At 57.3% G+C, this 23,722-nt stretch overlaps 11 protein-coding genes across 11 annotated transcripts in view; 3 read left to right on the top strand and 8 right to left on the bottom strand.

Moving 5' to 3' along the window:
- Positions 1–1,501: 1,501 nt before the first annotated feature.
- On the bottom strand, positions 1,502–6,416 carry K452DRAFT_49694 (uncharacterized protein). The gene is made up of 5 exons (XM_033546746.1): positions 6,279–6,416; positions 6,067–6,226; positions 2,959–6,013; positions 1,770–2,906; positions 1,502–1,697 (listed from the first exon to the last, which is right to left on the bottom strand). The coding sequence occupies exons 1-5, from the start codon at positions 6,319–6,321 to the stop codon at positions 1,686–1,688; spliced, it is 4,407 nt and encodes a 1,468-aa protein (XP_033396376.1). The 5' UTR covers positions 6,322–6,416; the 3' UTR covers positions 1,502–1,685.
- A 343-nt stretch (positions 6,417–6,759) lies between these two features.
- On the top strand, positions 6,760–8,733 carry K452DRAFT_359694 (uncharacterized protein). Its single transcript, XM_033546291.1, has 2 exons — positions 6,760–7,098; positions 7,158–8,733. The coding sequence occupies exons 1-2, from the start codon at positions 6,842–6,844 to the stop codon at positions 8,461–8,463; spliced, it is 1,563 nt and encodes a 520-aa protein (XP_033396377.1). The 5' UTR covers positions 6,760–6,841; the 3' UTR covers positions 8,464–8,733.
- Positions 8,734–9,078: 345 nt separating this feature from the next.
- Positions 9,079–10,181, bottom strand: K452DRAFT_49735 (uncharacterized protein). The gene has a single exon (XM_033546747.1). The coding sequence runs from the start codon at positions 10,048–10,050 to the stop codon at positions 9,433–9,435; it is 618 nt and encodes a 205-aa protein (XP_033396378.1). The 5' UTR covers positions 10,051–10,181; the 3' UTR covers positions 9,079–9,432.
- K452DRAFT_299392 (uncharacterized protein) lies at positions 10,043–10,882 on the bottom strand (the record flags this gene model as incomplete). The annotated part of the gene is made up of 1 exon (XM_033542222.1): positions 10,043–10,882. The coding sequence occupies one exon, from the start codon at positions 10,880–10,882 to the stop codon at positions 10,043–10,045; it is 840 nt and encodes a 279-aa protein (XP_033396379.1).
- Positions 10,883–11,055: 173 nt separating this feature from the next.
- Positions 11,056–12,498, bottom strand: K452DRAFT_288763 (uncharacterized protein). The gene is made up of 3 exons (XM_033540721.1): positions 12,354–12,498; positions 11,738–12,219; positions 11,056–11,648 (listed from the first exon to the last, which is right to left on the bottom strand). Exons 1-3 carry the CDS (start codon positions 12,397–12,399, stop codon positions 11,277–11,279), a joined length of 900 nt encoding a protein of 299 aa, XP_033396380.1. The 5' UTR covers positions 12,400–12,498; the 3' UTR covers positions 11,056–11,276.
- Positions 12,499–13,267: 769 nt separating this feature from the next.
- On the bottom strand, positions 13,268–14,051 carry K452DRAFT_49741 (uncharacterized protein). The gene has a single exon (XM_033546748.1). The coding sequence runs from the start codon at positions 13,976–13,978 to the stop codon at positions 13,466–13,468; it is 513 nt and encodes a 170-aa protein (XP_033396381.1). The 5' UTR covers positions 13,979–14,051; the 3' UTR covers positions 13,268–13,465.
- Positions 14,052–14,136: 85 nt separating this feature from the next.
- K452DRAFT_309785 (uncharacterized protein) lies at positions 14,137–15,248 on the bottom strand (the record flags this gene model as incomplete). The annotated part of the gene is made up of 2 exons (XM_033543270.1): positions 14,137–14,714; positions 14,768–15,248. 2 exons carry the CDS (start codon positions 15,246–15,248, stop codon positions 14,137–14,139), a joined length of 1,059 nt encoding a protein of 352 aa, XP_033396382.1.
- Positions 15,249–17,124: 1,876 nt separating this feature from the next.
- Positions 17,125–18,725, top strand: K452DRAFT_319565 (uncharacterized protein). Its single transcript, XM_033544247.1, has 4 exons — positions 17,125–17,301; positions 17,358–17,542; positions 17,598–18,014; positions 18,067–18,725. The coding sequence occupies exons 1-4, from the start codon at positions 17,172–17,174 to the stop codon at positions 18,412–18,414; spliced, it is 1,080 nt and encodes a 359-aa protein (XP_033396383.1). The 5' UTR covers positions 17,125–17,171; the 3' UTR covers positions 18,415–18,725.
- A 149-nt stretch (positions 18,726–18,874) lies between these two features.
- K452DRAFT_359698 (uncharacterized protein) lies at positions 18,875–20,259 on the top strand. Its single transcript, XM_033546292.1, has 2 exons — positions 18,875–19,229; positions 19,290–20,259. The coding sequence occupies exons 1-2, from the start codon at positions 18,920–18,922 to the stop codon at positions 20,039–20,041; spliced, it is 1,062 nt and encodes a 353-aa protein (XP_033396384.1). The 5' UTR covers positions 18,875–18,919; the 3' UTR covers positions 20,042–20,259.
- Positions 20,260–21,801: 1,542 nt separating this feature from the next.
- On the bottom strand, positions 21,802–22,768 carry K452DRAFT_229828 (uncharacterized protein; the record flags this gene model as incomplete). The annotated part of the gene is made up of 3 exons (XM_033537064.1): positions 21,802–22,124; positions 22,259–22,559; positions 22,715–22,768. The coding sequence occupies 3 exons, from the start codon at positions 22,766–22,768 to the stop codon at positions 21,802–21,804; spliced, it is 678 nt and encodes a 225-aa protein (XP_033396385.1).
- A 486-nt stretch (positions 22,769–23,254) lies between these two features.
- K452DRAFT_327481 (uncharacterized protein) overlaps positions 23,255–23,722 on the bottom strand; it is a gene marked incomplete at both ends in the record, with an annotated part of 1,547 nt that continues 1,079 nt past the window's right edge. Inside the window, one exon of the mRNA XM_033544921.1 lies at positions 23,255–23,673. Within this exon, the coding sequence (XP_033396386.1) occupies positions 23,255–23,673 (419 nt within the window). The remainder of the gene's footprint in view (positions 23,674–23,722) is intronic.

Raw genomic sequence — 23,722 nt, forward strand, 5'->3', positions numbered from 1 at the left:
TAATACCCCTGCGTGCGACGCGCAGCAGCCACTGTTGCACCGCTCCACGCACGTGCAGCGGCCCGCTCGCCGCCCATGTGCAAGGCACCTACCCGGAGGGCTCACTATTTGAGAGGACCAATCAAAACACTTTCAAATAGAGACAGACATATTTCACAGCATGGAGATGGCAGACTGGTGATGAGGGCAGTGCCCAATTCCTATGAACCCATTCCTACACTACTCCTAGCACGCCGCTTGTGCCGCTACCAGCAAAGGCCTCCCGAGTGCCCTCCTGCACAGTAAGCACTCTACACCCTGCCTGCATCCACCTATGCCCATCACGCCGAATACTCCCATCCGTCCGTTCCCCGTAATCCCGGCTTGCTCCACAACAGCCACATCTCTTTCCCCGCTTCTAAATTCATCTTTCGGCCCTTAGAAGCGCTAAGGCATTCGTCCACTCCGGGCCTATGCAAGCAAGCAACCACCAACTCACCCAACCAATCAAAAAAACAAAGTGAAAACAAAAGGAGAAACAGAACTAAGAAACCCTAAGCAACAGCAGCATCATGGACATGCATCACCCGCAGCTCTCCGCTCAAATGCAAGACACGCGAGTGAGTGCCCCAGAAAAGAAACGAAAGGAAAAAGAAAAGTAAAAATAAAATCTTTTTCCCCCTCGCCCAGCGGCACCCACAGTGATATTCATCAACATCATCAACATCACCGGGCTTCCATCCCGTAGAATAGTAACAAAGCAAATGGCCAGGGGGGTGAGGTCCAGCCAAAAAAAATATCTGCAAACCGACAAAAAAAGCAAGCAAACAAGCAAGCCAGCACGGCGCGTCTCGCCGTTCCCTCCTATGTATTTTCCGTTTCCCTAACATCTCGTCAGCCTGCTATCGTCACAGGCATCGTCGCCGCGCAGACGGAAACAGCGGTCGTAGCAATGGCGGCAGCGGTGTGGTGGTTTTCCGTGGCGGTATGGCCGTTGTCGTGGCAGTATGGCGCTAAGGGAATTTGAGCCAGTCCGCGCAATAATCCGCGTCCCGCCGCCGCCGCCGCCCTTTCCCTGTCCCCGCCTTCCCTGTTTCCGCTCCCCCGAGAATTCAAAAATAGCGAGCGCTCATTAAAGAAAGTGGTATCGAGAAATCCGCGGCGCATCAGGGAAGTCGCTCTGTCTCCTCTCTTTTTGTTTCTCTCCACGAGATCCGGAAGCCGAAATGGGAGGAGAGGAAAAAAGACAACTCCGGGTATAAGAAAACAGACCAGAGAAAAGAAAGCTAATGATTTCCCAGTGGTGGTGACACACAAAGAAAACGCCAAGCCTCGCATCCATCATGCATGCCATGGGGTTGTCTCCCAACAAAAGCCCGTCCCAGAAATGTCTTCGCGCGGGCCTAAACAGATGCTGCAACCACCCTCCTAAACCTTTCACCCTCCCTCCATGCCCAATCCACTCGCTTTGCCCTGATGATCAACCAACCGCCGTCCAGGCACTTGTAGTCGCCCATGAGGAAAGGCGTGCCTCGTTCTCGTGCCGCCAGCCCCCCTGTATGGAGAAAAAGCTCATGCAAATCCGCAAATTCGTGCGGTTTTGCAAAATATCGCGAATACGACGGCGATAATTGTTGGTACGCTCGTTCATCTATATCCAGGAGGCGTGGAGGGGGAACTATTCGAGCTGAATCTGTGTATACGTACTACCGCGAGCGCTGTGGTCGGTTAGCACTTCTGTTATAACTGGGATCCATCTCATGCATATGGAAAGGTTGCCATGGACTTACCAAACTCGCCACCGCAGCGGCGCTCGCCAGGTCTGGCTTTCCGCTGACACTTCTCTGTGCAACTCTTGGCAGGCTAGACGTCTGACCCTGCGAACCAGTCTGCGCTCCACCCGTCGTGTTGTTGCTCGAACGTTTCATGCCGAAGTTGTTTGTCAGTCCGCTTACGGTTGACTGCCGTCTTGGCGCTGCAGCCTTTAGGGGACTGTTTCTGTTTGCCCCTTGTGCTGTCGCAGCAGCTGTACCTGAAACGCCCGTGCTTTTGGTACTGTTTCCGGGTGGTTCAGGCAAAGGCCGCGTACCGCCACGGCCGGGAGTTTGCGAGACAGTGTTGAAGCGCTTGACCGGAGATGCCGTGCTGGCACTATTGGCAGTCTGTCGGCCCATTGGAACGCGAGGCCGCTTGACACCAGTGATGAACTCATGGTACATGGCATCCTCAGGCTTGAGACGCCGGTCAGGGTCCCACCTGAGACACCTCGTGATGAAGTCGAGGAAAGCATCGTCGTTGCACTTCAGAGCCTGTTCGAGGGTCTTTGAGCTTGGACGGCGCCTGCGGCCCTTCGAAGAGACCGTGACACGCGGCTTGCCCAGCGAATCGAAGAAGAGCTTCTTGCGGGAGGATTTCTCGATGAGATGCTTCTCAGGCGGACCAAAGATCTCCATGATACAGGCGAGTTGCTCCTGCTCGTTTTCACCAGGGAAAATCGGCGAGCCTGTGAGCAACTCCGCCAGGATACATCCAAAACTCCACATGTCAATTGGCAAGCCGTAGCTCATGCCCAGGATAACTTCCGGAGAGCGGTAGAAGCGGGATTGAATGTACGTGTAGACCTTCTCGTTCTCGAAACAGCTGGAGCCGAAATCGATGACCTTGATCTCTGATTGCAGAGGATGGGCCAGCAGAATGTTTTCCGGCTTCAAATCGCAGTGGATGACCCGTTTAGTCTTAAGCAAACAGAGCGAGCTCAGGATCTGCTTAGCAAATCGACGGATCAACTTCAAGGAAAAGCCCTTGAATTCGTGCGCTTTAATGAACTCGTAAAGGTTCATGCCGAGAAGCTCGGTGGAGATGCAAAGATGACCGCGGAAGTAGAAGTGCTGCGTGAAGTTGATCATGCTGTGTTTGTTTTCCGGATCCTGTCACGAATTAGTGGTTTTGAAAGTGGATGGCTGGTGGCATAAGACTTACCCAATCACGCAGCTTTTGCAGAATGTTGACCTCAACCAGGGCCTGTTGGTGGAACCTCTTCTTGTTCCTGATGATCTTGATAGCCACGAGCTTGCCTGTCTTGTGGTCTACGCAGCGTACGACCTGACCGAAACTGCCCTTGCCAAGCACATCAACAACTTCGTATCGGTAAGCCAGATGATCTCCCAAGACGATCTGGTAATCGCCGCGATCATCGTCATATCCGAAGTTGGCCGTCGATGAATGTAAGTCTCCGATGCGCTTCTTCGCGTTTTTCGTACCGCAGAAGTAAATCTCCTTGTAGTCGATAATCTCGCCACGCTCGAAGATGTTCAATGGAACCATCTGAAGAGCATGCGCCGGTAACACCCTCTCTTGCGGCTTGGCCCGCCTGCGCAGTTCGTCCAACTCCTTGGCGGCCGCTTCGAAGTCTTTCCGCCTTGAGCCTAATCTCCTCATTTCTTCATCTGCCGCAAGATCATCCTTGTCCATATTGGGGTCTGTGTTGCGCGACTTGAGCATGCTGGTAGAATTCTTCGAGCCGAGCATCCTATGCATCATAGAGCTTGAAGCTGATCTTGTGGTGGGACCAGAAGATTGCTCATATGGAACACTAGCTGTCTTTGGCGGTCCAGCAACCTTTGATGTCCCTATTGTTTGCTCCTTTTGAGCGTCTGTGGCAAACAGTGCTCCAGAGGGCTTTCTCCGGGGTGCGTGTTCTGCGGAAGGCCGAGGCTTTACTAGCGGGCTCGGGCTTTGAGTAGAAGTAGAAGTTCCATTCCACGTCGAAGAAGGAGCAAGCTTCGGGGCAGGCATCTCGTTGTGTTTCGGCGGCTGCGGAGGCTGCTCACTAGTGGTTTGGGAATTGATGTTGCTCTGAGATGCTTGGGTTCTGTGTGAGCTCTTGGAAGAGCTTCTCTTCCAGCCCATACTCAGCTTCCGCCGCAAGGATGATCCAGAGGAGGGGGTCTCCGGTTCTGTTGACGTGGTCGACGATGCATCGTTCTTTTGCCCAACTTGGTTTGCCGGCGCACGCGGACCATTCAATCTTGTATTCTGCGGCATCTCGTCAACAGTACCAAACCGGCCCTCGCTAGCAGACCCAGACTGAGAATCATTCGTATCATCGTCGTTTTTGGGCTGAACAGGCGAGGAATATGGTGTGTTCGCAGCCCTTATACCATCTGCAGGTGTCGAAACAGGTAGCGGCATAGGTGGTGGTGGAGGGTATGAGGGAGTCTCGGTAGATCTTAGGTGGAAGTGAGAAGTGGCGCTCCGCAATTCGGGGTTGGCGGGCGTGCTCTCGCTCATTGCCTGTGAAAAGGTGGCTTTTGAGGCCGTCATAGGAGTGCTCGGCGTCTTCGTAGCCCTCTTGGGTGGCGGTGTAGTCGTCTCCCGGGGATCGACCTCCTCGTTAGGTTGACGGTACGTGGAGATCTTCGCAGTTGTCGGCGTGCTTAGGGGAAGCAGATTTAGGGGTGGCAACCTTAGCGGCTGCAAATTCTTCTTCCCTACGTTTGTAGCAGGCGCCCGCTTGTCGGCATCGGAGCTTGCTCCTACGGTCATGCCTCTTGCGCGCCGTCCAGCAATACCACCCTGTGGCTTCTTATTATCATTTGCCGGCAAGTCAGTCGCTTTCGCGGTCTTGCTGAGCGAAGGCTTGGTGGTCTCGCTATCCGTGTTGCTTCCGCCCACTGCCGCCCAATTCGCATCCTCCGCCGGTGTTGCTGGCGTTTGACGCACCGGATAGACAGGCTGGTCAATTTCAGTGTTTGGGGACTCGAACACCTTTGGAATGGCTGGTACCGGCGGGACGTCTTCCTCGGGCTCCGGGCCCGCGGAACTGTGCACGTTTCTCGACTTGGGTGTGGGCAGTCGTGAGCCCGACAGGATCTGGCTAGAACGAGCGGACGTACTGCCATTGCCCCGAAGAGAACTGAAGCTAGAGCTATTCGACAACGGCGGCGCTGGGGCGAGGGACTTGTCTGGCGTGGCTCGCGCAGATGAAGGAGTGACGCTTTTCCTAAAGACCAGGGCTGGGCTGTACGACGTGGGTAGCGGCTCCTGTTGCAAGTCTGGCTGAGGCGTAGGAGGCGTTCGCGTGGTAGTAGAGTTGGAATGCAGGGACAGGCGCTTCAACCTTCTCGCGTCGGTCGGGCTAATGGTGCGGGCACCCAAACCACCAGCGTGATGCAACGATTGCCTTTTGGATGGAGTAATTGCCCGCGGCGTTTTTGCCGGCGAACGTGTGTTGGCGCCCAACGGGTCGAAGCTCGTACCCGAAGGCTGCAGCATCGACTTTGCCTTGTTGCTCCGCATCGTGTTGTTGGAGAGACGCGGGACGTCGGACGAACTATAGCTCGGCACCAACGTCCCTCTCCTTGGCTTCGAATTCGAGCCGCTGCGGCCCAAATGGCCGTGTGAAAAGTCCCTCCGCGGCACATATGATCCAGTTCCAGCGGCGTCGGCGCCGGATAGGAGACCTGGGCCCAGCGACTTGCGAGGGCCGCGGGCGGCGGTGGCGGAGAAGGGAGCGGATTCGGGGACAGGAGCGGGCCCCGGGAACTGACTCTGGCGACGGTTGCGAGCCGACAATGGCAGTGCGGCGGGTGGAGCCATGGGGGATGGGTTCACGTCATTGCGACTAGGTTGATGGCGCGACGACGAGGTGGTGCGGCCGGCGCTGCTGGCGGCCCGGCTGCCCTGCAGCTTCCTGTCCTCGGCGGCCATGGAGGGGTTGTCGGAAGGGTCGAGGTCGTCGGGATCGAGGGAGTAGTCGGGGTGGGGAGGGTCGTGGTGCGCGAAGATGCCCCGACCGCCGCCAGGGACAGGGAAGTCGCTCAGGTCGGCCGAAGTAATGCTCTCGTGCAGGTCGTCAAAGTTGGCCGAGGGCAGGAAGTCGAAAGAGCCGGTGCTCTCGACCCGATTGGGAAGCCGGCCAAAGCTGAAGCGCGGATTGCTTCCGGTTGAGTTAGGCGGGAAGGAGTCGTCGCTCTGGGACGTTGGCAGTCGAGAGGCATTGCTGGAAGCCGCAGTGGAGCCGCTGACGATCCTGCTAAATTGTGAGCTCGAGCCGCATAGCCCTCCAAGGGTGCCCAGCAGCCATACCGTCTACCTTGATCCAGCGGGCGAGGTCCCAGAGGTGCTTTGTGCTCGCGCAGCGTCGAGCGACGGCGCCCGGCAAACGTGTTGCTGCTGCCCGGCGCCATCTGCGCGCTGCCCTTCCGCAAGGGATGGTCGTGGAATTTCCTGGGCGCTCGACCCTCTGCTGTTGCGGGCGTCAGCGCTGCTGCTTGACCGGGTGCCGGCAGGCTGCCTACCTCCAGAGCTCCCCGACTCGTCGTCTCCTGTGCGTGTTGCCATGGCGGCGAAAGGGGAACGAGGTGTGTGTGCTGTAGGCGGGTCCCAGCCCAGCGATCTCGTTGTACCCGTGAGTTGGTTGGAGTGTGTGAACCGGCCCTTCTTCCAGCTCCGAGGCGTGGAATGATCCGCTACGAGTGCGTCGACATGCTCGAGGCTGTGATGGACGGGAGCTGGCGCCGAGTAAGGGGGCAATGCCGCGGGGAGATGAGGCGGTGATCAGTCGCAGCGCTGGCGGGCAGCGGTGCCGGGGGCGACGGGGGAGAGAGGGCTGCGTGGGTGCAGAGAGTAGGCAGCAGGGCAGCAACTCTCTTTTGCGTTTACTTTCGGGCTCACGGGCTTTGGTGCCTTGGTGGAATCCTGGCCGCGCCAAGGATTGCTCTGATTGCCAAAACAGTGAGAGGCCCAGCCCGTTTCCGCGGGTAACGGTGATGATGATCCATCGCCAACACCACACCAAGTCACCCGCTATAGCCCTTGTCCCTGCTACCAAATACCACACTAAACCCGAACACATGCAATCATGGACCCTCGTGCGTCCTCCTCCTCCTCAATCCCCATCGTCACTCTCTCCGCACCCCACGACGATGGCCCCTCTGGCTCCGGCTCTGGCTCTCACTCGCCCTCGCCTTCGCCTTCCGAAAAGGGCCGTCGCCGCTCGCGGCGCGATGCTCTCAGACACAGCTTCTCCGGCGAACGGCTCAAAGAGAAACTCGAAGACTTTGCCAGCCACAAGCCCGACGCCAGCTCGGGTAAACCGCACGACCGGTTGTTGAACATGTGCGCGCGGCCATTTCGTTTGTGTTTCACCTCGCCTGAGCTGATTTTAATTACCCCAGGCTGCTACAGCAGATGATTCCTACCGAGGGCGCGGATGACGACCAGCGCCCCAAGGATAGACGCTCGAGGAAATATGTCGAGCGCCCGGGCTTCAGCATCCCCGCCATGTCGGCCAATTTCCGCCGTTTCAACGCTAGAATCGGTGTCGTCTTCGTCTTTCAGAACCGAATTATCAGGTTGTTCTCATGGAAAGATCCTACTCACACCCTGTCCTTCCTAGCCATCTACTCCTTTGTCTGCCTCGATCCCAACCTGCTGGCCGTCCTGCCATTAGCAGCATGTCTGTTCTTCGTCATGGTGCCCTCCTTTCTTGCTAGACATCCACCTCCTCCCTCCCATTTACCAACCGACCGTCAGCCTTTGCACGGTCCACCTATCGCTCCCCCACAGAACATCAAACCCGCGCCGGAGTTTAGCAAGGACTTCTGGCGTAACATGCGCGATCTCCAGAACAGTATGGAAGATTTCAGCAAACTGCATGATACTGCCGTTGCTATGATTGCTCCGCCGACAAACTTCTCGAACGAATCGCTCTCTACCGCCATCTACCTACTCATTTTCGTCACTTCTTGCGCCCTCTTCATTGCTGCCCATCTGCTCCCTTGGCGGCTTGTTGCCCTAGTGGCAGGCTGGGTTGCCGTTGGCTCTTTGCATCCCAAGGCACAAGCTTTCCTTGAGAGCTTGCATGTCGATTCGTTCGTCCAAGAGCAGAGCGAGGTCGCCAATTCCTGGCTCAATGCCTTTGCGAACAGCGACATCGATCTCAGCCGGGCACCGGAGCAACGTGAAGTCGAAGTCTTCGAGTTGCAGCGTCGCGCCAACTCTGCTCCGGATGCCGAGTTTGAGCCGTTCCTGTTCAGCAACAGCTCGTACACGCCGTTGAGTCCGACGCGTATCGCAGGTGATCGGCCGCGGGGGACACGCTTCTTTGAAGACGTACAACCCCCGCGCGGCTGGCGGTGGGCGGACAAGAAGTGGGTGCTAGATCTGATGAGCCGAGAATGGGTCGAGGATCGGTGCGTGACGGGTGTCGAAGTGGAAGTCGAGGGGGAGAGGTGGGTGAGTGACATCCACTACGAGACGGAAGTGATTATCAACGAAGAGATGCCGAGTAGCCCTGCACAAAGCCCCACGTTTGGCGGCCCGGCGAGGAACGCGGCCAAAAGCTGGGAAGAGAGCAACGGGTTGAGCAGGAAGGGTATGTGGCGCAGGAGGAGGTGGGTAAGGCTCGTGGAAAGGCGCCCCATTCCTCCACCTGAAGACGTCTATATGAGTTCCGGTGGCAACATCACCGGGCCATTCTAGAAGCTGAGAGCTCCTTCCTGCTTATGATATTACTGGAGACGCCTCGAGGAGGGCGTCTACGTCGACGATGCCTCTATACTCTGCTAGGCATTTTTGTCTAATACTGACCCAACAACCAAACCTCCTAATCGGCCATGGCCATAGACCACACTTCAGGATCCGACGCCTCGCTCTCGATTATGAACAAAGAAAGTGGCTCAAGTACGAGTATGCAACAGTATTGAGCGCACACATGTATAAATGAATGTTCTTATAAACTTAACAATTCGGCTTGAAATAACATACACTAAAGTAAACCGTACAATTAAACTCAAAACGTCCATCACCGCGAACCGAGATGCACCGTCTAGCGAGACAGGGGGCGATACAAGCAGGCCCTACAGAGCACTCTTTGCCCAGCTCCCAGCCCGCGTCCTAGGTATGGGTGAAAAGGTCTTAGAGCACACATACCTAGACTCAGCATATCCTATCTAGGTGTCTTCTTCTACTCCATGCAATTGTCTCCATCGAGCTTCGTGGTACATCTCGCTTCATGCATGGTGACGGTCGTTACTCCTAGCTTACGTGAAAGTAAACCGTACAATTAAACAAACTCATTCACTCGCTGGCTCCAATCGCAATTTTAAGATGGCACTGAAAACATGCACACGCCGCGACTACTTCGAATAGGGAACCGTCCTAAACAATCATTGCCAGAAGGGAGCAAGCTGTAGCTAAACCTCAAGAGTATTCACAACATCTCTCTTCACAACCAGCAACCCACCGCCCAGCCAGACACATACACTTCCAAACGCCACCTAACAGTCTTGTCTTGTCTTGCATTGCAGATAGACTAGCACAAATATCAAACATCAAATCATTAAGCCTAGTCTTGGCCTTGTCCGCAATCCCTCCTCGCGCAGACCTAGCCGCCAGCCCCAGAGCCATGTAATGTATCCTCCTTTCTCTATCCCGATAAATCATGAGTGACTACTTGTACGTCCATGCCATGGCGCACAATGCTAACCCCAATCCCGCTTCCCCAATGCAAAGGAAGGGACAGGACAGCCAAATGCCAACCCAGATCAGTGCCTCCAGCCACGGGGAACAACGAACAATGCCCTTTTTCTCTTTCTTTCCGCGCTCGGACGACTTCTCCTTGCCCAACCGTCCTCTAATGCCCATCCGCAGGGGCAACAGCACAGTAGGTATCACAGGCGCCGTAGCACAGCAAAGAGCCGCGCCTTTAGCCGCAGCCGGTATGGCGCGGGCACCTCGGCGCCCCGCCGACGGCACTCTTGTGCGCTCCTCCACTGCCGCCGTCTTTGCCCGCGCAGCCGCGCGTTTTACGTCTCTTCCGAGCGTGGCGAGTCCGCATGCGCGCAGGTACGTCCAGTGCTTTTGCACGCCCTGGGCGATAGTTGAGAAGATGTAGAAGCTAGAGGCGCTGGTTCCTTGCCTGACTTGGGTACAGTGGCGAGCCCGGCGTCGTTGGCGGGTGTGTCGAAGCGGGGGTAGGCGCACTGGATTCGATCGCCCTGTCTTCAAAACACCGTGCAGCTCCTCCCTCAGAGCAACAGCTCCCGCGCCAGTACCAAGCCTACTCATCCCCAGACAGGGAGCGCGAGCGCCGTCTCTTGTGTTTTATGTCCTCGTCCTCAACCTCGCCGCTCTCCTCGCGCTCACGCTCACGCTCCTCCCCATCCTCGCGATCCCTCTGCATATCCCCCTCCTCATCATCATCATCGAGCATCTCCACCTCCTCGCCCAACGGACTGACCCTCGGATCCAACAACTCCAAATCCTCGAGCAGCGCGCGCGACGGCATCTTCCACAAGCTGGTCGCGCACACGCGGTCCTTAGTCAACAGGTCATCGACAAACTGGTCCATGTACGTGAGCACGAAGCCGTCGCGCATGCGGCGCTTCAGCTTGCGGTAGTCGGCCAGCAGCGGCTCCAGCGTCGTGAAGATCTCGACCGGCTCCCAGGCGAGTCGGATGTAGAAGGCGGCGAGCGCGCGCAGGTACTTGAACTCGCCCTTTACGGACTTTTCGTCTTCCCTTCCCTCCGCTCCTCCTTCCTCCTCTTTTTGTTCCCCTTCTTCTCCTTCCTCACCCTCCTCATCACCCGGCCAATTCAAATACGCCAACACGATCTCTTTCTCCGGCACCAACGTAAGCAGTTTAAACGCCAAGCACAGAAACGGCGTCGGCTTGCCCTGCCCGCCGTACGTCCCGCCGATGAAGCCCAGCTCCAGCGCCCGGTCGCACAGCGTCGCCGCGTTCAGCCCGAAACACTGCTCTTTCCAGTAGTACGACTCTGTGATGCGATCGCGCACGGCTTTCTCGAAGAGGAGGGCTGGGTTCTGCCCTTTGATTGTTGCGCCGCTGTAGCCCCGCTCGTCGAGCGCGGCTTTGGCGTCTGCTTGGTGCGCTGCCATTGGGGGTGGGCGTGTGCGTGTGTTGTTGTGTGTGTGGGGGAAGTGCGTGGAGAGGTCGGGTGGTGGGTGGTTCGCTGATGTGCGGGTGGACGTGGGTTGCGCGGCTGGCACGGCCGAGTGAGAGGTGATGCGGGAGTAGGTCGCGCGTATTCGAGGTTGTGGTCAAGTGTCCGTAGGAGTAGGTTAGGTAGGTAGCGGCGCGCAAGCTCGACCGCCGAGGTGCTGCTGCTGCTGCCCCGGAAAAATTGACGGGTGTAACTGGTGGCCCGAGCGTCAAGCCGTGATGGACCCCCACACCAATAACGCCGCGCTATCTAAACCCTTCCTTTCCGCTCTCACCACTCGCCCGTGTCTTCGCGCGCGACTCTCATCTAAGTCTTCGTGATACGCCCAATCACCCAAAACACAACAGGCCCAAGCAACTGCGGCGCTCCTCGCCGGGCTCCAAGCCCTCAAGCTGGTCCTCCCACCGCCGACACACGTCGAGAAAGCGCTCCAGCTCGTCCGTGACGACGCCGTCCAGCGCGTGCGTAATGGCCCACCGCATCCAGGATTCGCGGTTGACGGTCCAGGCGTAAACGGGGCGGCGCAGGCTGCGCGCTTTGCGCCGGAACGCCGCGCCCAGCGGGCCCATGAGCATCGGGAGGAACATGTTGAAGCTGGCGTATGGCGTGCGCAGGAACGGGCACGTGTTGAGCGGCGAGACGGTGATGTGCGTGATGGGGAACGTGGGGAGGTGTGTCGAGATGGGGCCGAGGTATTTGGCCTGTGAGCATGGCGTTAGCCGGGGTAACTGTGCGCTGCCTGGGGATGGCTGCGGTAGATGTCGTGTCGAGGGAGGCCGGGGTCACGTACAGCCCAGGCGCCTATCACGATGCGCTGGTTCCAAGGCCTCTCCGGGCTCGCCGGCACGGCCGCAATCGTCTCCGCAATGAGGCGCATCACCTGGTCCAGGTTGTTGTCCTTTTTGATATCCAGCAGCACCCAGATGTGCTCCAAGCCCGGCTGGGCCAGATACGCGAGCAAGTCCGTCAGCCGCGCCATCGGGGCATGGGGCTCCTCGAGCGTGCGCAGCGTCGCGACGTACTCCCAGTCGCAGTCGAGGACCTTCTCGGGGCGCCCGAAGCAGCGCTTCAGCGTCGCGTCGTGCGAGAGCACCACGACGCCGTCGCGCGTCAGGTGCACATCCGTCTCCACGGCGTGCGCGCCCACCTCGACCGCCCCGGTGAATGCGGCCATACTGTTCTCGGGGTACTTGGCTTTGTAGCCGCGGTGTGCGATGGCTTGCGGTAGCGGCCGGCCATGCTTCGTGTCGTAGCGCGCGAGCGTAAAGGTTGCTGGTGTTTGACGTCAGCGAGGGCGCTGTATAAGTAGATATACGGATGCGGCGGTTGTGGGAGCACACCCCAGACGTGGTGTTGTGGGTGTAGGTGCTGCTGCTGGCGCTGCTGCTCGCGCTGTGGATACGTACGGTTAGGGAAGGTTTCGCTCTTCGGCAGCAGCTGTTGCTGCTCCATGGTGACTTTCTCCGGACCGGCCTGGAATGAGGTGTTGATTCCAGCAGCCTGGGCGCTGCGGAAGGCGGACGACCTCTCGACGTCTACGTAACCTCGGTCCATGCTGAAGATATTCCCGCCGGTGGGTACGCAGCGAAACAGGGGCCGGCCCGTGGCAGGCCTGGTGAACCAGAGCGGAAGGAGTGGCTGCTTCTCCACAGCTGGACGCTACACGTATTATCAAAGCTCAGACGAGATCCGCCGAGGAGATCTTGTCCGGGGAAAGAAAAGGGAAAAGGGCGCTGCTGCGGGTAGAGGAAGGAGACGGCACGCTGACTACGACTACCTACAGACAAGACTCGAGGTCGACGACAGAGCTGCTGCTATCCCATGCAGGCTGCAGCTTGGAGGTTCTCCCAGTTGTCAGGTGTAACTCTATCCCGGCCCAGACCGCCGCCGTCGCGCAGATCCCGCGAACCAGATGTCAGATGCCGTAATATCTGCAGGGCTCGGCGGGCTTGGCTGCTGCCCGAAACCGCAATTGTCTTTGGTGGCTGTTGGCGTCGACCACTGAGACGCGGCGTGCGTCACTCTCGCGCTAACTTAATTTTCAAGCATAAAAGGCGCTCGGGGCGAGCGCGAACTACAGCGCCGCCGGACTTGCGGAGATGGCGGAGATGGCGGAGATGACCTTGCAAAGGGCCTCCTCCCTCCATCCCTCCCAAAGCCAAGAAGCTCCGACACCGACATCCACCCCTTCCTCCCACGCGGCCCGCTCCTGCCTGCCTGTGCAGATCTCGGCTCCCGACCACCCGCAATTTCGGTTCCGGCACGTAGTACACTCCGTCAGGTACCTACCTAGCAACGGACCTGTTCTCGCCGACTCCGACTCTCTCCCTCGCTTTCGTATACACGCTACTTTTAGACCCGCCGGACATTGCGCTTGCAACCTCTCATTTCCCCCAGGATACGACATCGCTACTCGTGCTCGGCAACTGCTTGCCGCCGCGGACTCGCGGCATCCTGCTAGTTGCTGCTAGAGTAGCCGAATGCTCCGACATCCGGTTAGTCTGGGCGACATCCTTGCTCACTTACTCACGATTTGAAATATCAACTCGTTGGCAAACCCATCTTTCCATGTCATTGATTCAGTGTTTTCGCTCCTCGAGTCACAAGCTTGTAGGGATAAGCGAGACCAACCGGACCAGCCGATGCTTGAACCCTGTCTGCGCTGAATCTGTATACACCTGCCTCTAGGCTTGTCGCCGAGTACCGGTAGCAAGTAGAGTAGTTCTTTGAGGACACGACAAGACCCCGGCTCTTCTTGACGCGGTCTGGTGCACAAGCAGAAGTAAGGTGGAATGGACGAGTGACATTCTTCGGAGCCTCTTCCTGCCCGTTTCTTCCATGTGACTAGGTATCCAATCACGTTAGCGCCTTTCAGCCAAACATCACCTCTTACATCGACAGGCGACAGGATTGATTGATACAACACATATTGTAGTTTGCGCAGTAAGATTGAGTGTACATTGTTTTGGGTCAGTGTATGTTCACAATCATTATGAGGCGCAGAGTCAAAAGCAATTTGCCGAGGTTGCATATTGCCCACTACTAAAGTATCCTAGTCATACTAGTTAGAGCAGCTACAGCTGTGAGCATAGCTTACTCCAAGCCCTCACTTTCCATCGTTGAAGTCGTTGGACCAGATCTTCAGCTTCATAGACCAGACCATAGACAAGTTTTTGGTTCCTCCCAACCTTACGTCTTGGTCTTGTTGTTCACAATGTCGTCAATCTCCTGTTGGAGTACAGCAAGCTTTCTCTTCATCGGTTCGATCTTGTTGATCTTCGTGGCCACGGATGTGTCGTTGTCTGTCGTGCGTGGCTCCTCGATGGGAGGGCAGCTAGCTTTCAGCTGGATTATCTCCCTGAGCTTCTTGTTTTCGGCCTCAAGCTCGGATATGCGCTGCTCTGCGTGCTTGCTCTTGGATTTCTCCGACTCCAACCGGTTTACCATTGACTTCGTACTGGCCTCAAACTGCTTTGACATGCCATTGACCATGCTGACCTTGGCCTCTGACTCCTTGTTCTTGTGCAGCTTTTCTTTTTCCAGGTCACGGATTTTAGACGCCAAGTCGGTAGTGAGCGCCTGTAAAGCTTTAGTGGATTTGGCGCCCTCGTCAGCCTTGCGACTTAGGAGCTTGTTGTCGGCCCTGAATGCTTCAATCTCTCCGCGGAGTAGACCAATCTGAAGTGTCATATGCGAGACAGTGCTATTCAAAGCCATTATGGTATTGTCACGGAGCGTGATTGTATTGCATAATTGTTGCTCACGGCCTAAGTGTTTAGCATCTACGTTCATGTTTTCCCCCTGATAGTTTGATACTTACTCATGTATAGAAGAGCCTGGTCTCTGGTTGCCTTTTGATGCATTATGGAGAGGACTTTTTCTTTCTCGAGCCTGTTCGCTGTAGCTTCTGTCATGAAAGTCGTAGTCGTCTTGTAGAGATCGTTAAACTGGTGCCGAGCCATGTCTACGATTTCGCTTCGCTCTTCTTCAGAGTATGTGGAGACATTTTCGAAAGCCTCTTGAATGAGTTCGAAGATTGAAGCACCATTGTTATGCAATGAGCCTGCCACCTCAAGGAAGGCAGCCGCTTGGTTCTCCATGTCATGCTCTAAATGCATTCCTCCTTTGGCGCCAGGGTGAAGAACCGCCGCAGTCTGAGGTGGAGTCTTTTGTCTGTAGTTGAAGTGACCCTGCGTCGGCGTCATGGGGTGAAGGATTACGGCAGTCTGAGGTGGAGTCCTGTATTGGTAGTTGTTGAAGTCGCCCTGCGTCGGCACCAAGGCGTACTTGTTCGAAGACATGATAGCGTTTCGGAAGTGACAATACTATCAAGCACTGATAGACTAGTGTACTGTGTCTAGAGATGAGAGATCATCGTCGAATCTTTGATCTGATACGATTCAGATGCAATGTGAGCCTGTAAAGAGACCGAGGAGCCGCGTCAGTCTCGAGAAAGCCCAGATATTTTGTCGGTGGGAGCTTAGGCTGGATTGAGTGGCAGTGACAGTGATAGGATTACGTTGGCTGACGATGGCTCTGTCTGAAAGGTACAGCAAGAGTGTGGCTTGGAGTGAGCTTGTCTGCTGTAGCTTGACGTCTCTGCCGAAGCTTCCTGAGCCTTGGCGGGTAATTTGGTGGGGAGAGACGTTGGGTGCGACGACGTTGGGTGCGACGACGTTGGGTGCGACAGTGGGTTGGTGTTGTGTGCTTGTGTGCTTGACAAGGCCCAGACGCAGGCCCGAGAACTTCAGGTACCTACCTACTGCCTACTGTAGTATAGTACTTTCCTCTTTTGGAAGCCAGGAAAGAGCGACTGGCAGGACACACACGCGGCACCTCACTTCACCTTTGTTGCTTCTAATGATTAGCAGTGTATATCATTGGCGTGCCCTGCAGTTATTGGGTGATCTGCAAAGGTGTTCAGCCCAACAGTTGCGATTTCCCCAAGGCTTTGATTGCTTCCAAGGGCGTTGGAAATGGGGTTGGGGACCAACCAACAAGCTCGTGTACGGAGTATGCGCAACGTGCAACGTATATCTCATTCAACCAACGGCACGTAACGTAGCACACGAGATTTCCATAGCAGCACCAACACTCGTGGGGGCCATTGATGCAAAGATGGCATGAAGTCATGGACCACGTGGGCAGGTTCTCGCGTATCTAGCTAACAAAGAGGCGTGCACAAAGGCTGGGAGGAGGAAAAAACATGGCAACGGCCCAATGCAGCAACAGGTCCTTAGGATCGACATTAACGAAGATCAACACGCGAAGAGCATGGCCCTTCAATATCCGATGGGAGGTGGGGGGCTCGTGGTGGTGTGGCGGGCGGGCGGGTGAGGGATCCAGGATTCAGAGGTGCACATCGAGTTACTGCACTGAGCAAATTCCAGTGGAAGAGAGGACGCACGCCCTTCCAGAAACGCGGCGTCCAAGGCCTTCTGCAGGCCAGGACCCCTGGCAGCCGTTGAGCTAGGGTCGTCGCGTGCTGCGCTTGAGCAAATGTCGGGCCTGACTCGTAGGATTGGCGAGGCGTCGGCCGGCGGGCACATCGTCGTTCCTCGCGCTGCAAGGGCGGCCGGCGCATGAGGGGCCAAACCTGGCGTGCGGCTTGCCGACCCCTTGCTGTCGAGCTGGATGCATCGGGCGACGGCTGATGAAATGCCTCAGCGGCGCAGCTGAGCCGCCTCGCCGGGTCGTAGGTTTCTGATCATTCGCCAATCCGCTTTGCTGAAACTGCGGGCGGGCCGGAAGGGCATTCCGCCGCCAGTTGGGTGGCTCATGCCTGCTGCGGGGGGCTGATATATGTAATACCGAAGAAGGGCGCTTTTTTGCTAGCAACGTCGCGCGCTGCTGTGCGGGCCTTGACTGCCCTCCATTGCGCGCTTCCTTCGTCTGTTTCATGCGTGCAACACTGTCGCAGAGACACCAATCTCGCCAACGGCAGGGAACAGGGATCCGCCCGCGCTCGACCGTTGTCTGATTCAGTGGCTCCGCCATCCTATCTAGGGGTCTTATTGTTCTCTCTGCCCTATTGTCGGGTTGGCCAGTCCGTCTCTCAGGTAATTGACGCCTTTTTTTTTGCTCCAGCAATCGCTTTGCTTTGTCACGTACCACCGCGCATAGTCTCTGACAAGCTCCTGCAGCTCTCCTCCCCCCCCCCCTCGCCACCGCCGCTCACTTGACCTTCATTCACCGTGTCGCTCTTTAGCTGCTTCGACGCCTTCATGGCACCCGGAATCATGTGTTTCGGTAAAAAACCCGATGACCCCGGTCATAAGAAGAATGAAGAGATAGATCGCCAGCTCCGCATGGACAGGAAGAGACAGGAGAGGGAGGTCAAGCTGCTGCTGCTGGGTACGACATCCTTGCCCGCCCGCACGCCCGCCCTTATGCTGACCCTAACCCACCAGGTGCCGGCGAGAGCGGCAAGTCGACCGTGTTGAAGCAAATGCGCGTCATTCACGCCGGTGGCTTCTCCAAGGCCGAGCGGAAGCAGTGGCGCGTCGTCATCTTCAACAACCTGGTCAACGCATTCGAGATTGTCTTCAGTGCGATGCAGGAGCAGGGAATCAGCTTCGAATCCGAAGATGGCACCGTATGCGCTTCCCCGTCGCCCATATTGCTTTTCCCAACTGACACTCCGTCGCCAGCGATACGCCGAGCTCATCAGTCGCGAGCCCGAAATTGGTCCCGAGGATGTCATGCCCAAGGATTGTCTCGAGGCCTTCCAGTCGCTCTGGGAGGACAAGAACGTGCAGCTGGCCATCCTGAAGGGCAACGAGTACGCACTGCACGACAACCTCAGCTATTACTTCCTAGATGTCGAGCGCCTCTTCGCCAAGGACTATCTTCCTACCGATCAGGACATCCTGCGCACCCGCCTGAGGACGACCGGTATCAGCGAGACCGTCTTCGATCTCGGCAACCTTACATATCGCATGTTTGACGTCGGTGGCCAACGCTCTGAGCGGAAGAAGTGGATTCACGTGTTCGACAACGTGCAAGTGGTTTTGTTCTTGGTCGCCATTAGCGGTTACGACCATGTGTTGGTGGAGGATAGGAATGGGGTATGTCGCCTGCTGCTCGTGGTCCAGCTTATCAGATGCTTACTTTTGACAGAACCAAATGCATGAAGCGCTCATGCTTTTCGAGTCCATTTCAAACTCTAAGTACTTCGAGAAGTCGGCTCTCATTCTCTTCCTCAACAAGGTCGATCTCTTCCGCGAGAAGCTCACGGCGGGCCACAGCCCGATTAACAAGCACTTCCCGGACTACTACGGAAAGCCCAACGACATTGAGGCCGGCCAGGAGTTCTTCGCAAACAAGTTTAGGAACCTCGTCCGACAACCGAAGAAGGAAGTCTACGTTCACTATACGACGGCCACGGACACGGATCTCCTCAAGAAGACGATGGCATCGGTGCAGGACATGATTGTTCAGCGGAACCTGAATGCGCTGATACTATGAAGAGATGGCAGCTGATTCCCTGGGGTGGTTGCGTGACGATTCCCCTTCGTTTTTTTGAGATTTCGCCTTTTATACGTTCGATAACCGTGTTGTTTGTACAGCATTTGAAGGATACCTTGGCTTGGAGATTTTTATTTTAAAAGGCAGCGTTTGGTTTCTCTCTTTTGCACGCAGGTTCCCGCAAGCGCATGGCCGCGTAATTTTTTTCCTCGAGTTTTATCACTGATCACACTGGACGAATAACGGCCGGATGTCATCTTCACCATAGAGGAGGGTTCTTCTTTGTTAATGGCAATTCACACTTAATTTGCAATCACATGAGGTTGAGGTGATGTGACCCATGGCCGAAGACGCGTGACGTCGCACGTGAGGTTCGTCAACGGCCCCCGTCCGGCCGAGGTTGGCCCGCTCTTTCCCGAATGCAGGCCTGGAGCCGCCTGGCTTTCATCACCATCTACAGCACCTACACCCTGTCTGCCCGACCCTCGACTGTCGAGCAGCAGTCATGTTCTCTCCTTCGCTGGGTCGTGTGGCCCGCGCGACCGTAGCCCTCCCCTCGTCCTCGTGCGCCATCAGCTCCCGCCCCGCGGCCGCCTTGACCTCCGCAAACTACCTGCTTACGCGCCGCACCCAGCAGAGGCGCAACTCGAGCACCTCATGCCCTCCGGATAACTCGAAGCCCTCGGGCGCGTCCCATGGTAATGCCTCCAAGGAGTCTGGGAAGAAGGCCGCTACTCGCTCAAGGAGCAAAAAGAATGCTACGCCTCAAGTCAACCCGCCGAGCGTTCCTCCGACCAACCACCTCCAAGATACCGGTGCGTTTGCGCCGGACTGCTTTGCAGGGAATGATTCATAGATAGCTGACTGCGTCGTAGACGTCGCCCTTTCCTCCTTCTTCTCCGTCCACCGCCCCATCTCCGTCACCACACCGATACCCGTTTCTTCCTCGGAAGCGACTTTCAACTCGCTATTTGACGTCTACACGCAGAGCAAGCCGAACAAGTATGCGGACGTCATCCAAACGCTGGGTAATGCCACGAGGGGGATTGAGGGCCGTGCTCAGGCCATGGAGGAGGCCGATCTGCGGGCGGAGATCCTGCAGAACCAGCAGGGCAGCGCGCCCTCCAACCGTACACTTTCACTGCAAGAAGTTCTCTCGCACCTGCCGCCCTTCAAGGCCCCTCCGCCGCCGGTGCCCAGCAGCTTGATGCAGCCCGCAAAGCCCCAGGCTGTCAAAGCCCCGCAGGAGGCGCAGCAGAAGACCATCGTGCAGAAGCCGACGAAGAAAGTCTGGCGCTCCACTCTAACTCTCACTGAGTTGACCGACGAGACTGGCCACTCGACCTTCTCTGCGGCCACCACGCCCATGGTGCGCCTGCCCACCCGCGGCTCCGACGCCATCGAGAATCCTGCGGAGGAGATCACGATCCACCAGCCCTTCCTCGAGCGCATGGAGATACGCGAGCAGGAGTGGAGGAAGTACCTCGACGAACGTGCACAGAACAAGGGCAAGACCATGCACGCCATCAGTGTCAAGAGACAGAGGAAGCTGAAGATGAAGAAGCACAAGTATAAGAAGCTGTTGAAGAGGACGAGGAACGAGCGTCGTAGGTTGGGTCAGCTTTAAGTGAGGATATTCTTATTCTCTGTATCCAAACCCACGCCTCTGTTTATCCATCTCTTTTTGCATCTCCAGGCCCTGTTGGCCATGACGGCGCAGCGCCTATCTAGGCTCGCCGTCTGTCTCTTTTTGGATTGTTGGCGTCTGCATACGTAGAACAAGTACTCTGTATTCTCGCACTGCATATCGGACTGATAGGAATGAAATGGTTTTTGAACAACAGGAGCAGCAGCATCATCAGCATCAGCAACAGCAATAACAGCATAGCAGCATAGCAGCACGCAAACGCTCCAGCTAGCTCGCCATCAGCCCTACACGCTCCCTCCCCCTCCAGCAAACCCCAAAACAGGCCCCCACGCCCGGCCCCAAACGCCTTCGCCGCCCCCACCCTATAACCCGGCTCATTATACTACAAGATAGGCACGCACAAGGGGGTGCGTCCTCGAACAGCGAACGAACCCTTACCCGCCCAACACGCCACGCCATCCTTGCCGCCACGCGCTCTCGGCCCCCGCACCCTCCCTGGTCCCCGGCTGGCTTCCGCTTCCTTCCCGCCTCATCTCATCTCATCTCTGCTTTCCCCCTGTACGTGAACCCCCCCCCCTGTACAGCCACAGCCGCGCTTTTGCTTTCTTGGGCGAGGGGCGGAGGATTCGGCGTTTCGGCCCCTCCCGTTGAAACCCTAGTACCCTGGTTTGCTGTCCGCCCCCAATGCTGTGCTGCTGTGGGGGTGGCTATACAATATACGGAGTACTGCTACTGCTATTGTGTTGGATAGTGTTGTATAGGCGGCTGTGCTGGGTGGGTGTCTGTGCGTTGCTCGAGCTGGCCGCCCCCAGTATGGTGCGTATTGTATAGGGTGCGCGCTGCTGACGGAACGGGGCGTTGGGGCTCGCGCGCGCGTGCGTGCTGAGCTGGGCGGTATGGGTCTGCGTTTGGGGGCGGGTCGCTCTCTGGTGGGGCTGGTGTAGATGCTGGTATGGCTTACGACGTGCACGGGCTACGAGCTGCGTGCTGGACGCGTGCAGCTGCGAACGGGGCTTGGGGGTGTGTGCTATGTGGGTGGAGTTGCGGGTGTGCTTCGTTATGGGGAAAAGGAAGGGGATGGGGATGGTGGGCCGTGGGCTGTAGGCTGTGGTTTTGCTGGCGTGCTTGGGTGTCTGTACCTATAGAGGGATGGATGAGCTAATGGACGGCTGCCTCTCCGTGTCCGCCCATGTCTGTCCGTGCAACAGGGGCGCACCCGCTCCTGCACCGCCAGCAGCACACGATCACGAACGCCTCACTCACCCACTTTCTGGCAGCTCGCGCCCGCTGCGCCGCGTAATGAGCAGTAGCTAGCTGTGCCTGTGCCTGCCCGCAGCGCAGCCCGCCACGTCCTGCACTCAGGCCCATACAGTACAGTGCTCGCGGCCGCAAGCGCCGCAGCGTGGTGCATTGAGTACGGAGCGCGGTGGGCGCGGACAGGTGGTGGTGTTGTGGGTGGCGAGCTGACTGGAGGGTGGGGAGTGGGGAGTGCGTCGTTAGTGCAGAGATGGGAAGGAAGGCGCCCGTGGGGGAAGTGGAGGAAGTGTGGAGAGACGAGAGAGGAAGAGATAGATGGGGTAGAGGGAGGAGAGAAGAAGGGTGTGCTGTGCTGTAGATTGCTTGGACTACAGCCAGCCACCGCAAGCACTTCGGTAGGTAGAAACCAGAGCAAAGCAAAGAAAAGTTAACTCAACCCAACCCAACCACCCACCACAGGAGCAAGCATCCCCCGCACCAGCCTACCGAATACTCCTAACCAACTCCCTCAAATCGCCGCCCTCAACCCACTCGACGCCCTGGCCACCACCCGGGCCGCCCAAGCCACCCAAGCCGCCCGCGTTCGCGCCAGCAACCACGCCCCAGCCCTCGCCCAGCTCGCCGACGACGCGCGCCGGCCGCCCGCCCACGACCGAGTTGGAGGGAATCACCATGTTTGCGGGCACGACGCTGTGGGGGAGCACTTTGACGTTGTCGCGGATGATGCAGAAGGGCTCGAGCACGCATTGCTCGCCGACGTGCACGTGGCTGCTTATGCTGGCTGCGGAGATGTGCGAGTTGGGTCCTGGGGGGTTGGGGTTAGTGTTTGTGTGTGTGTGTGTGTGTGTGTGGAGGATAAGGGAGAGGATGCAAAGCAGAAAGAAAGAAGCGGAGGAAATGGCAGCAGCAGCAGCAGCAGAGGCAACCACACCTACATACCAATAAAGACATTATCACCAATCTTCATCGGGTAATAGTTCAACTGGCCCCGACTAATCCTGGCCGGGGGCTTAATGACGCAGCCGGTGCTGACAACCGTGCACTTCCCGATGCTGATAGCGGTGGCAGCAGACGCAGCGGCCGGCGGCGCCCCGCCTCCGCTGCTGCTGGGCGTCTCGCTCTTGAAGCGGTGCAGGTCGCCGCGCAGGTGCACGTCGGCCATGATGACCGTCTTGCCGCCGAGCGTGATGTTCGCGGTGCCGCTGATGTGCGCGCGGCGGCTCACTTTGTTGCCGCTGTCCTGTGGGGTGGGGGGTTAGTGCGTGTGTGCGTGGGAGGGGATGGTGGGGGAGGGGGAGGTGGTGACGGCGGAGAGAGGAGAGTAGAGGGAGAGAGAAAGACAGCAATCAAAGACGCAAAAAAAAAAAAAAAAAAAAAAAAAAAAACCACACATACCGTCTCAATATACTCCCCCTTAGGCACCTTCCTCGCAGCCGCCTGTCTCGACATCTTCACCTAGCGGTATGGTAGAACCCCTCCTACCCACTCAACTCAACTCACTCACAACACGCTTTAAACACTTTCGGTGCTTCGGCTTGGGGTTCGTTTTGCGTCGGTAGCACGGCACGCCGCTTGCGGGCTGTGGGCTGTGTGGGCAAAATGAGGTTGATGTTGATGTTGGTGTTGGACCGTTGGTGGATGATGGACGCGCTCGGCCCGGCGCTGCTTTGTTGTCGCGCTCCCGCCGGCGCGGATGCCGCGCCCGCCCACGTGATCAATAACTAAGTATCTTTGGCAACTGGCCGTCTCATGGATAACCTACATGCCTAAGTCTTGTTTTCGCTGCGCTACCTATTCAACGCGCTTTTAACCTCCCTCATTTCAACACCGCTTCCTTCCATGCATGCATCCACACATATACACAAGATATATACACCACCACACACACACACACACACACACACACATACACACACACACACACAAACCCGCACCCTACGCCTCCCCCGGCCAAACCTCATCCGCGACCTGCCTCACCAATTGCATCTTCCTCGCCATGCCCTCCCGATCAATCAGATTGCCCTGCGCATGGCTCGCAAACCCGCACTGGGGGCTCACACCCAAGCGGCCCAGCGCCTCCTCACGGGTCTGGCCACTGCCCTTGGCGACCACGTCCGCGGCCGCGTACACGCGCTTCTTCATCTCGTCCTTGTCCTCCAGCTCCGGGAACTTGGACGTCACGATGCCGAGAATCACGTTTTTGTGCGTGGGCAGGTGCGCCAGCGGCTCGAAACCCCCCGCTCGTGCCGTGTCGTACTCCAGGTAGTAGGTCGACATGTTGAGTTCTTGGAAGAGCTTGGTTGCGATGCGGTCGTAGCCGCCTTCGGAGAAGTGGCGCGAGCCGACGAAGTTGCCTGCGTGGGGGTGCGGGGCGTTAGTTGGTGCTTCCTAACCTGGTGGTGG

The sequence above is a fragment of the Aplosporella prunicola genome (assembly GCF_010093885.1).
Source record: "Aplosporella prunicola CBS 121167 unplaced genomic scaffold K452scaffold_16, whole genome shotgun sequence".
NCBI classification, from domain to species: Eukaryota; Fungi; Ascomycota; class Dothideomycetes; order Botryosphaeriales; family Aplosporellaceae; genus Aplosporella; species Aplosporella prunicola.